At 39.3% G+C, this 12,577-nt stretch overlaps 1 protein-coding gene and 1 long non-coding RNA gene across 7 annotated transcripts in view; one reads left to right on the top strand and one right to left on the bottom strand.

The window, feature by feature from the left end:
* Nucleotides 1-12,577, bottom strand: part of RYR2 (ryanodine receptor 2) — a 727,531-nt gene that overhangs the window by 263,747 nt on the left and 451,207 nt on the right. For 5 of the 6 annotated variants that reach the window (XM_050950346.1, XM_050950344.1, XM_050950347.1 and 2 more), the window contains 7 exons: nucleotides 11,967-12,175; nucleotides 8,036-8,382; nucleotides 6,524-6,656; nucleotides 5,482-5,642; nucleotides 3,674-3,833; nucleotides 3,317-3,403; nucleotides 728-954 (listed from right to left, as the gene is read on the bottom strand). In XM_050950346.1, coding sequence (XP_050806303.1) covers nucleotides 728-954; nucleotides 3,317-3,403; nucleotides 3,674-3,833; nucleotides 5,482-5,642; nucleotides 6,524-6,656; nucleotides 8,036-8,382; nucleotides 11,967-12,175 — 1,324 coding nt within the window. The remainder of the gene's footprint in view (nucleotides 1-727; nucleotides 955-3,316; nucleotides 3,404-3,673; nucleotides 3,834-5,481; nucleotides 5,643-6,523; nucleotides 6,657-8,035; nucleotides 8,383-11,966; nucleotides 12,176-12,577) is intronic. The other variant, XM_050950348.1, reaches the window with a different exon arrangement.
* LOC127049568 (uncharacterized) overlaps nucleotides 1-12,577 on the top strand; it is an 838,950-nt gene that overhangs the window by 252,705 nt on the left and 573,668 nt on the right. The gene's annotated exons all lie outside the window — the stretch shown is intronic.

Consider the following 12,577-nt stretch of genomic DNA (forward strand, 5'->3'; position numbering starts at 1 on the left):
ACAATGCACTAATTCTCACTCTCCACATATCCCATGCACAGGTCTGAAGATAATATATGTAAAACATAATCAAAACAGTTTATTCTACCAAGATTGGGTTTTGAAGAGCCTTAAAGCACACAGCATGTCAGAGTTGTTTGATTATTGCTAACACAAAAATTCAAGTAAATTACTAGACTACAAAAAACATTGAAAGACATTGTACACATTCACAAGATACAACTGAGGCTCCCTCCCATCTGACCTATCTAATACTTTGTAAGGATTAGTTTCAAGATGTTACCAGCAGCTTTGTACATATTTCCCCTCTCAGCAAAATATACAAAACAAAATCAAGCATGCATTGTCTGCATCTCTATGTAGTGCTGGCATCCACAGAAGCACGTGCTTCTCCTTGAGGAGAAAAAACCCAAATCTGTCATAAATGTTAATTGCCAATGTCTCTTCAATTCAAGAGATCTCTTGTTGTTGAACACGACTAGTAACAGTTTAATAAAACCAGTGATGATATTTATGTGACCCAGTTAATAATTCACTAACTGAATTTAAATGCAGCCCACAAGAAGGGGTTATTTTCTAAGTCCTAATATATTATTTGTATTTATATATATTACACACATGCAAGAGAGAAAGGGAACTGTCTAGCAGACTATTTTCTTGCTACTTGTCTGACCTCGTAAAACCCACACTTACTCGCATTCAATTTATATATACAAATAAAGCCTACCTGTTCTCTTCTGGGATATGGAGGGACATGAACTGCAAAGGATCCAAGCACTGTACCATCCAGCCTTGGCGTTCACTGACCCGTGAGATATCAACCTTAAGAAAGTGGTTTGGCATTCTGCTCCACAGCACATGGGTCAAAAACTGGACATGGAGACGGGGAGGGCATTGAGGGACTGGGTTTTTATGCTCGCTTTTGAACAAGCCAGCAGACAATGGCATTACATTCTGGAGACAGCAAGAGAGGAGACAGTCAGTTTTATAATCACTATAGGACAATGCGGTGTATGATAATACACAAGACAAATGTGCTGCAAACAGATATGAAATCAATGCAATGAAACAAGCATAGTATGGTAAAAATGTAGCATTTTACGCAGCTCCCACAAAACAGGCTGGGGACTGCTGGTTCTCAAAGCAAAACGTAAAACACTTAATAGAGCTTGCCTAAGGGGATGTCTTAGAGGTTTAGAATCTAGCTGCCTTGAAACCAGAGATATGAAAGCCAGTAATCTTTCACCCCCTCTGAAACCTCAGCCTTTCATTCCTCCAAGACAGGGTGCAAGTTCTGTGCAATTCAAATTTGCTAGAAGCAGGCAGTTTGGGTGAATCCTTGAAAACTGAAGCCCAATCACTTCTCTAGGGACATTAACGATCCCATGGCCCAGTTTGTAAGAGTAAGGGTTTTCCCTGGCATTTAGACCAAAAATTGTACCCCACATGGCCACCATCACAAGTTATTTATTATGTCCTCCTCCTAACTCAGAAGAAGCTAATTTCAGCATGAAGAATAGGATTTAGAGGCTTCCTTAAAAACTCTGTGCCAGTTCTTCTGGGCTGCAACCCTTTTCATGAGACTACAGAGTATCCCATACATATAAATTGGCTCTGAGCTAAAACAGACATCAGTGCATTGGATATATGTAAAAATGAAAATCCTCACATTTTTTACCTATATAAGTGTACATTCGAATTTTATGATTTTTTGATATTATTTATACTACCAATACTAATTGTTTATATTGCGATAGGATAGAGGTCTGGGTCAGGATCAGGCCCCCTTGGGCTGTAAAAACACATAAGTGGCAGTTCCTTCTCCAAGAAGGCTTGCCACTCTCTTCTATTGCAAAAAATCACTTCTCAAGATTTGTTGCTGACTGTTGCTCATTATTAAAGCCAAACCAAGGCCTTAATAAAGACATTTTGAGCTTCAGAAAAAACAGGCACTGAAGGCTAGATTCGGCTCTGGTTCTCTGTAGATACACAGGGCAGTAAGGCCTCTACCACTCCCTGCCCAGGCACCTCAGACATGCCCAGATCGTGCCTCTGAGCATGGGATGAGAGAGATAGCAGGGGCTGCACAATCTATATATCCAGCTACAAGTATATGGGTAGGGAATGGACATGGAGTGGATGAGTCCTTAGTTTGCACAGCTAGCATTATACCAGTTAGAGTAGCTGGCTAAGCAGACAGACATGGAGTATGCTACATCGCCAACAGTATTTTATTAAATTACTCCCTGCAACAAAAGAAAAGATGGAGGAAGAATTGTGCCTCTCAAAGACACAATTTGTTCCTGATGCTCCTCCTGAGAAGGCACAGCAACATGCTGCCTAAGAGTAAGCCTGGAGACTCAGGCCATGTCTACACTAACACTTATGTCAGTAAAACTTTTGTCACTCTGGAGTGTGAAAAAATGCTCTCCCACCAACAGAGCTTGTTGAGCTGGTTTTATTATGCTGATGGGAAAGCTCCCTCCCATCAGCATAAAGCGGCTACACGAGCACTCTTACAGCAGCACAGTTGTATCGGTACAACTGTGCCATTGTTAGCTTGTTAGTGTAAACATGGCTTCAATCCAGCACTAAATATCCCAAATCATTAAATTCAGCTAATACACACAGTAACTTTTGTGATACAAATATGCATATAACCATCATAACTGTTCTTTACTACAGAATGACAAAATATAATCAGGTTTGGGGAGTGAAATAATGAGAGTTATAGAAATTGACTAAATCTGTAGTAGTGACAGATAAAATGAGCACAGAGTCCATTTCACAATGTGAATAGCACCCCATGCATTCACACTTCAGGAACATGTGATTTTAGAATCTTATCACAAAATGGTGAGATTCTTCCACAATGTTTGCATTTATTTTAGCTATGACTACCTTATATGTTCATACCAGATATGTGATGGCTTCAGAGAAGACATGTTACGATCTAATGAATAAATAGTGCATACTTTAAAATTGACCTAGTCATTTTATTCATTGCATGACATACAGCATGAAGAGTGACAAGCATAAGAAATAAATATTGCATTTACAGTTTGGAAATATTTAAGTTCTCACATGCAATCTTATCAACATTGTTTTATCCTGTGCCATAAGATCAAATTTCCAAGCCTACTTGCAGGCAAGAACCAAAATATGTGCGTTATACAATGCCATACTATATAACTGCACCAACAAAAATATCTCCAACACCAGAAACATACTTAATTTAACAAAAGAGCAATAATTGGATGTTATCTGATATAACAATTAAGCTTATAGAGAAACGAGTAAGTGTGGTCTTATTTACCTTTATCCTTCCCAACTCAAACTGGAAAACACTGGGGCTTGTAGCTTGTGCAAATACTGCAGGAAATAACTTAGTACTTGGTTCAACCTGAAGCACAAACAGAAATACACAGTGACTAAAGATAGCAAAATGCCATCAATGCTAAGAAATCTATCACTTGTGTCAACTGCTTATAGGCTGAAACTACTGTGTGAAACTCTAGAAGATCATAATTGGGGTTCAGAAGAGAGAGGCAATTACAATCACATCAAGGGTGATAACTTTTCCTTTAATTTCTATTATTAAATAAGGCTAGTAAAATTTAATCTACTAGCTTTTCTCATCTGGATGAGGTGACAAAACCAAATAAATATATACCTGATAATAGGTGCTCAGTTCCTTGCCATTAGCAGTGAAGGTTAGAAGACCACTGGCAGCATCGACCACGCAACCAATCTCCAGTCCATTGTTGTTGCGCCCTTGTCCGGGGCTCATGCTCTCTCCAGCACACACCATATAGCAGTTACTGCGTTTGATACTGAATTTCAAGAGATACATATGTGACTAGCATGTGAGTTTGTATGGGATGGTGTTGCTGTAGTCTGTTTATTCAAATTAAATTATACTTTTGCAGCGATCAGGCTACTGCTGAAACTGGCATGTTGTATTAACACCATGCTTGGAATCTGGCCTTATTCATAGCAAAACTCCGACTGATGGCAATGAAGCCAGAATTTCAAACCATGGATTTTCTTAAGTTCTGTAAAGATGGAAGAACTATTTCCGACAAAACAAGAACCAGCCCAAACCTTTACATGAACCAGACAAAAGAGATTCCAGGAGTTAACATTTTACATCATTTATTTTTATGCACTCTGAACTTATGGATTCTGACCTGCACCATAAGCAGAAATGCTGTGAAAGCATGAGAATAGCCAGCCTAATTCTGGCCTGACTCGAAGCAGGAAGTACCAGAGTTCTAACAAGAGACTGTTCTCACTTGATTTTCCAGACTCAAGATTTTTCAGGCTAAGGGCCTGAATGACTGAAACCACACATAAAAGTGTTGATGCTTCAATTTTTCAATATACATCATTTTGATCAGGCAATTATTCCATGTATTCTTCACAATGGAGATACAAAATGGTAAACTATATCAGTGATGAAACTTTACTGCACCTGTACCTATAATCAGTTATTTTACTTTCAATGACATGGTATTACATCCATGGATCTTGACTTCACATGTTTCCACACAAGAAAATAAGAATAGCTATATTGGGTCAGACTGCTGGTCCATCCAGTGGTTCTCAACCTTTCCTGACTACTGTAGCTCTTTCAGGAGTCTGATTTGTCTTGCATATCCCCAAGTTTCCCCTCACCTAAAAACAACTTGCTTACAAAATCAGACGTAAAAATACAGAAGTGTCACAGTACACTATTACTGAAAAATTGCTAACTTTGATTTATTTTATAATTACATGATAAAAATGAGAATTAGAATATAAATATTGTACTTACTTTCAGTGTATAGCATATAACGCAGTATAAACAAGTCATTGTATGAAATTTTAGTTTGTACTGACTTCAGTAGTGCCTTTTATGTACTTACTGTAATACTAGGCAAATATCTAGATGAGTTAATATATGCCCTGGAAGACCTCTGCATACCCGTTTGTAAACCACTGATCTAGCCCAGTATCCTGTCTTCCAACAGTGGCCAATGCCAGGTGCTTCAGAGGGAATGAACAGAACAGGTAACCATCAAGGGCCCCATCCCCTGTCATACACTTCCAGCTTCTGGTAGTCACAGGCTAGGAATATCCAGAGCATGGGGCTGCATCTCTGACCATGTTGGCTATTAGCCATTGATGAACCTATCCTCCATAAACTTATCTAATTCTTTTTTGAACCCAGTTATACTTTTAGCTTTCACAGCATCCCCTGACAATGAATCCACAGATTGATTGTGCATTGTGTGAAGAAGTACTTCCTTTTATTTGTTCCTGCTCCCTATTAATTTCATTAGTTGACCTCTCAACATTTAAGGGTCGGATTCTCCTCTGTAACTCCCATTTTATACCAGTATAACTAAACATTACTCTCAATTTATACAGGTGCTAGATGTTTAAAAGCACATCAAGTATAAAACAATTCAATGAAAAAGAAAAATAATTGGAACCAACCTCTCATGAACCTTTCCTTTTTCATCCCCTAGTGTCACTGTAACAGTGCGTACTCTGTCCAAGTCAAAGGTCATGTCATATTGATGGAAGTCAGATGTAATCCAGCCCACCCAGACATTAGCGGGTTCTTGCCCAGGAAATATTCTCACCGAGTAATAGTACTGTCAATAAATTAACAATATCCCAGGGTGTTAATATTTGGTTTATATGTTATAATTTTGATTCAGAATTCATTTGTTGTTTTAAAATCTTGTAGTTTATTTTTCACAATCTAATTGGGATGAATCAGTTTTTGTGAATAGTTATAGTCCTGTTCAAGAGTAATTCATTAGTACAGCAATGAAAGAATGATGTCTTGTTTTGCACTGACGTGTCCTGCAAAAAAGAGGTCAGATTTAAACTAAAAGGCAAGGAGGATAAAAAAACCTGCATATTTGTTTAACAAGATACACGCAGAAACATTGGTGGTATGTTCACATTACAGTGAGCAGAGGATTAATAGACATACAGGTGCATTGCATTCCATGCAAACACTGGAAACACAGAAAACTGAGCAGATTTAAGGGTTGATCCAGTCACTGATTCATGAACAAAACTCCCATTAATTTCAATGGTACTTCCACATTTCATACTCTGAACCAGGATCATGTATTCAGTTGTTGACTCTTTAAATCTCTATGTTTGAGTAGCTCTGGACTTGACTAGCTGTTTCAAAATAGGACCATATTCTGCCCTTGCTCTGTTTGTTCTGTTCTTGTTCTGCTGCCCATGGATGTTCTTTAAAGCACAGATCCAAGCTAAGTTACGGCTCTTCAAACAGGAGTTGTTTTGGATTTGCTGTTAAGTAGGAGGCATGTCAAAATGGAATAAGTGTGGTGATCTTAAGTTTTGCCACACAGTACTACCGCAGAAAATTGCATAAAAAATATGGCGCTTGATAAAAGGGAGAAAAATTGAATGTGTTCACTGAGACTCTACTAGCAAAAGTAAGCACTTATTAGAAAAGAAAATAGCTAAAAATATGAACACTCTGTTGCCATACCGTAGAAGTATGCATCAAGTAATCATAGTCATCTCTGTCATCTGCCAGAACATCCTCCGTGAGCCGTGCAGAGTGGCTTGTGCTGTAATCTGGCTTTGTCCTTCTGAGCATAAACCTGTAATACATCAAAGTACTGAGGACGGAGTAAAATCACAATCTATATCCATTTTAAGCAAATCAATTTACACACAGGAATTCTGCACATATAAATTAACTTAAAAGATTTAGTTGGCTCCAGATTGTTATTTATTGTTCACATTAGGTATGCGTGGAATAAGAGCTTTACAGAAGACACAGGGTAAAATTTTCAAACTTGCCCAAGTGACTTAGAAGCTTAACTTCTATTTTCAAAAGTCATTTAGGAGCCTAAGTTTCCTTGATTTTAAATGAGAGCTTGTTTCTTAAATACTTATGTCACTTATAAAAATGGATTTAGGCTTATCCATGCCCCTTTCCAAAAGTTTCCAATTTAACATGACAAAACAAGCTAGGGGATGAGCAAAAGTAGGAAGGGAATGGAAAGATGAAGGTTTCAGTAATATGTCTGGACAGTCACTAGGTTTGGGTATGAGTATCTGTTGTATCAACCAGGCAAGGTATTAACAAACTTCAACAGGACTTTATTTTTAAAGTGGAAACCTCTTTCTCAAGCTCTTGCTGCACCCTCTGTAACTCTCACTCTGCCTCCTCAACTCCTCCCACCTCCTTTCTGTTTCCTGTCCTTTCAGACTCCCAACAGCCAGTGCTCCCAGTTCTAATAATCACAAGCAACATCTAAACACCACATTCCCTCCTCTCTTAAGAAACTCTCCCAATTAAAATAAACATTGTTGTTCTAACCACAGGAACAAATAGGAAACAAGACACTATACTATTGGCAGAAATATTACACTGAAAACAGTGTAGATACTACATAACAGTCTCTAGTCCCCCCAAAATTCTAGACCAAGAGACAAATCACAATAAAGTGTGGAAGGGGAGGGTTTGTTTGATTACCTATGAAAATGAGGAAGATAAAGATATAACATAGTGAATATTCTTGCCTCACTTAATTGGGCATTGGAGAAGACCATGAAAGTTCAGATATTCACCAAAGCTGATATAAATATCTTTGGCCTTTGCTGCAAGTCTTGTGAGCATAATTTTCTGATGAAATTTCCAGTATTTCCTAGTTTTAACAGGATCAGAAAAAACCCTCTGGCACTTTGAGAGTGCCTTTCATCTGAGAATGTCAAAAAACTGCATTTAGCCTCACAATACCCTTAAAGGAAGGTTTATTTTATAGATTTCTGTTTCTTCTATTTAACAGATGATGAAAGTGAGGCACAGTGCTACACAATGATTCAGTGGCAGAGCTGGGAACAGAACCCGGGAGTCCCGACTGTCAGTTTAGCACTACAGAAAACTGTTACGGGTGATATGGGGAGGGATTTAAAATGAATTTTCTATTAATGTTTAAAGTGAACCCAACCCACTGTATTATGACAAAAACATATCATATATGTTACTGACCTTTGTTTAAGACGTGAAGGTTTCTCTTGAGTGTAATCCTTGTGGTTATTGAACTCCAGTTTTGTAGCTTCTTTTTCTGCCCGATCAGGCACTAGGTGACCATGAGCTGTCTTCATCAGAACTTCAAAATCAGAATCAGCATCATAATCCTCCAAATCACTTTTTGGGCCAAAAAGACCAGTGCCTGGCAACCCTCCTGCTGATGTTTTGGAGAATACTTCTGCACACTCAATAGGCATGCTCAAGCGAAAAAACATGATGCCTGTTTTGCTGTTCTGTGAGCCAAAGGACTTCTGTGTGACCTTCAAACAGGGGGAGCTGTCTGTGGTGCCATCTATTCTCATCACCTATCAAATATAAAAGCTCATATATTATAAAAGTAAATGTCTTCCCCTCCTACACTCAAATGTTCCAGTTTTATTTTAGTGTAATATATTTAATGTATTTAGAGTTACAAAATGATTAAATGTTACAATATGGCAGAGACATTTAATTAAACATCAGCGTGCACTATAGGAGCAAGTGCAGGTAAATACATTGACAAATTAATGAAAATGCTTCCTTTTAGCACTTATAAACTGGATATACAGCCAAAGACCATGCCCAATCTTTTTTGCAATAGTAATCCAACCTTGGCCAGTATGATCCATAATAACTCAAACACAAGGCACAAATAAAGAGAAAGAACAATATTTCTTTTTACGTATGCTTCCTGATATACTTCAGTAGGGACAGAGTTTCATTTTCATTCAGATATGGCTTTCATGCAGTCTGGTAGAAACTGATTGCAATTTTATAGAGTTATATGTATTTTGAAAATGTATGCATTTGTACAGATTTTTGTTATTAGATAAAACAAACAATCTGCAAACAGCCTATTGTCTATTCACGTGAGTGCATAAATAAACTGAAAAACAACTTCCACTGAACACATGGACTTAGAGTATTACACTGAATTTGTGCACGCAAGCATAAAAAGGTGACTGGAATTTCAGTTCCTGTATTTAAATGCCTGTGGAGTACAGTCAGCAACAGCAAATGTAGAACTCTGAAGTGTCTTTATATATTACAGTCCATATTTTGAGAGGGAGAGAGAAATACTGTTAAGATCGCAAAGGTGAGGTCACAGAAGTTAGGAAATACCAGAAATGCAGGTTACCAAGGCAATCTTAACTCTGCTCCCTTGTGCATATGCCTTATGATACAGGGTAACATTTTCAAAAGAACCTAAGTCATTTAGTACCTTAAGACCCAGATTTTTAGAAGTGTTTGGGTGTTGCTTTGCTCAGCATTGTAACATCTAGCTGACTTAGGAGGCTAAGTCCCTTTTGAAAATTGTCTGTTACAGCTATCCCCCTATTCCATTTTGTTTCTTACAGCTGTCCCCATACTCCATTTTGTTTTTGTTCTCCTCCTGTGGCCGCCCTTCCCTGGCTGTTAAGTTGTTTACCAGGGCCACTGCCCTTCTCAAAGGGAGGGCCCCTTAAGTTGTTTACCAAGAGCCATTGCCCTTCTCAAAGGGATGGCCACTTGTGCTGCATGCTAAGTGGGACCACTGCCCTGTTCAAAGGGTTAGTCCTGTTATCACCTTGTTGAACCTGGGCTTGGTGTAGGGCAGGCAATGTCCAGAGCTGCAAGACCTATTGTGTTTTTAAGATCCTGGGCATGAGTCATAGGCCTCATGTGCTTTTGAGTCACCTATTGCACAGGACTCTGCCCAGGCATGTCTCTGTGCTCACCTGCAGTTTTTTCCCTGTGCCTCCTCCCCTGTGACAGAGAGAGCCTATCAGGATTATTGGTGGGAAACTGCCTAAGTTTGCCTTTAAAAACAGACATTTTTTAAACAAACATCAGAAAGGTTCCTGCATTGCTGCCTGGTCTGATCAGCCAGGGGTTTTGGGGGGTCCTTTCTCCACTCTCATTTTATTTTTGAGCGTACCCCCGGTTTTTTAAAAAAAAACCCACGAAGAACGAATTGCTGCCTGAGAGATCTCCTGATTATCGAGACCGTACCGAGCCCTCCTTGCTGCTTATGATGTTGCTGCTGCTTCTGCCTTTGCTGCTGCCTTGGGGACTGGTAAGAATCCCTCTGTGAAACTTTCCATACTTTTATTTTATTACTTTAGCTGCTGGCTCTGTTTCCCTAGCACACAGACTCAAGCTAAACCTTGGTCTGTGTCTTAAAACCTCTCAAACTCCGCGGCGCTTTGCTGCTAAAAATAAGCTTGTGCCGCTGCTAAGCTCTGCTCCCTGCTTTCAGCTGTATCCACTGCTGCAGCCACAATCCCTTGGTTTCCTTGGGGGCTGCCTTGGGAGCTGTATCCTGGGCACATAACACTCTGCCCTCTGTAACTTCCCCATAGCATAAGGTGCACCGTAGGTTTTGCTTTCTAGTTTAATAAGTCATAGTTTGCTAAGATTGTAGAGCTTGTAAGTTTCACCTGCCTTGTTATAGTTTGCTGTTTTGTTGCTCTGTATAGTTGCTTGTTATAGTTTTCTTAGAATTGTGATAATTGTTGTTTTGCCTAGTCGTTGATTAAGATAGATTTAAAAAAGCCATTGCCTGGTTGTATTCTGTACCTGTTTTATTACTTTGTATAAGCTGCTTGTAATTTATATAAGTTTGATTAAGTTAGAGGATAGATAAGGTTTTTACTGCTTGAATTCGTCTTCCCGCTGTCCCAATCTCTCCCTGAACTTTCCCATGTCTGTTTTTCCCCCGCTCCAATCTCCCCCGCTGTGTACTTCTCCGTGTCTTCCTGTTGTAACCCCTTGCTGCTTCCCCCCGCCCCCGTGTAACTTCCCAAACCCTTTGCCGCTTCTTTCCTTTTTTTTTGGGTGTCCCTCTAGCCCTTCTTTACACCTCTCTGCTGCTTCTCCCTGTATCCCCTGTGTTCGTGCCCCCGCTCATTCCACACTGTATCTAGAGTTGTTCCTATATAAAGTTAAGTTGCTTATTGACTGTATTGTATCCCATTGTGCTGAACCCCACTTACTGTACCCCACTGTTAAAACTCCCTACACTGTTCAATAAGAAGAACCTCCCCCATCATTGTCTATTGTAAACACCTTATACACCCCATCCCATCGCATTTCATCGTTAAATTCCCACCACTTCCTTTTCCCTTTAATAAAGAAATTAATTGGCACCCCACCTGTGTGGTAATTGCTCCCCAAGATCCCATATACCTGCAGGAAGGGACGAAAATGAGACTTAGGAGACTAAGTATCATTAAAAGTCAATGAGAGACTCCCAAGTGCCTGAGTCACTTTTTAAAATGACATTTAGTGGTCGCAGTGCTGATTAGAGAAAGGTCTACATACCTCTTAAAAACTGAGCTTAAGTCACTTAGGTGCTTGTGAAAATGTTACTTTTTGGGGGTGATGGTGGCGTAGAATCATCGTCTTATTCAGTGTGGAGTTTGTATGGAGTGCAGTAAAACTTTTGGGACAATAAGATACAAGCAAGTATTAAAAATTTACCTCACACATGGAGCACTATCTGATCTACACTATGGAATGAAGCAGAAATCTTTAAGTTACAAACAATATAGTTAAAGACTGTTTCATAATGTACTCACGCAAAGGGGTAGTGTTAAGGTTGTGGAAGCAACCTTAACTCTGGAATATTCAGGCTTTTGACAGCTCAACTTGGCAAGCTTAACATATGATTTTTTTTATTTATTTAGGAGTCTAATACATTCACACTCTTCCAAGAGATCACTCATTCGCTGACAGAACTAATTACCATGCTCTCATTGAGCTACAATCATAGTTTACCGGGTGAGTGAGTGTACGTCAGATGCCAACACTGATATCCATATTCAAAGGGAAGGCTAAAATAGCAAAAGCGGCAAGTTTACTGTAAAGTTCATTTAATTAAAACAAATTCCTGAAAAATTAACAGGAAACATTAATGTACAACACAAACCTCAATGTGCTCATGGTTTGGTGGCACTGGGAAAAACTGAGGGAGTCTCTTGCTCAGCCACATGGTAATGTCTCTGTTTGTATTAACAGCAAAGGGTTCATAGCCTTCTTGTAAGCCACAGATAGTAAAGTATTTCAGGGAGCTGACATCTTTGCCAAAGTTCATTCTTCCCACTTGAGACAAGCCCAGACTGCACACAGGTATAAATCCTATAGCAAGAAAGCAAGCAAGCAAGAAAGAATTTATGCATCCCATAGAGTATAGAAGTGTTTTCTTGACATAACATAGGCGGAAATGGTTTGAGATAGACTCATAGACTCTAGGACTGGAAGGGACCTCGAGAGGTCATCGAGTCCAGTCCCCTGCCCTCATGGCAGGACCAAATACTGTCTAGACCATCCTTGATAGACATTTATCTAACCTACTCTTAAATATCTCCAGAGATGGAGATTCCACAACTTCCCTAGGCAATCTATTCCAGTGTTTAACTACCCTGACAGTTAGGAACTTTTTCCTAATGTCCAACCTAAATCTCCCTTGCTGCAGTTTAAGCCCATTGTTTCTTGTTCTATCATTGGAGGCTAAGGTGAACAAGTTTTCTCCCTCCTCCT

The sequence above is a fragment of the Gopherus flavomarginatus genome, chromosome 4 (assembly GCF_025201925.1).
Source record: "Gopherus flavomarginatus isolate rGopFla2 chromosome 4, rGopFla2.mat.asm, whole genome shotgun sequence".
Lineage (NCBI taxonomy): Eukaryota > Metazoa > Chordata > Testudines > Testudinidae > Gopherus > Gopherus flavomarginatus.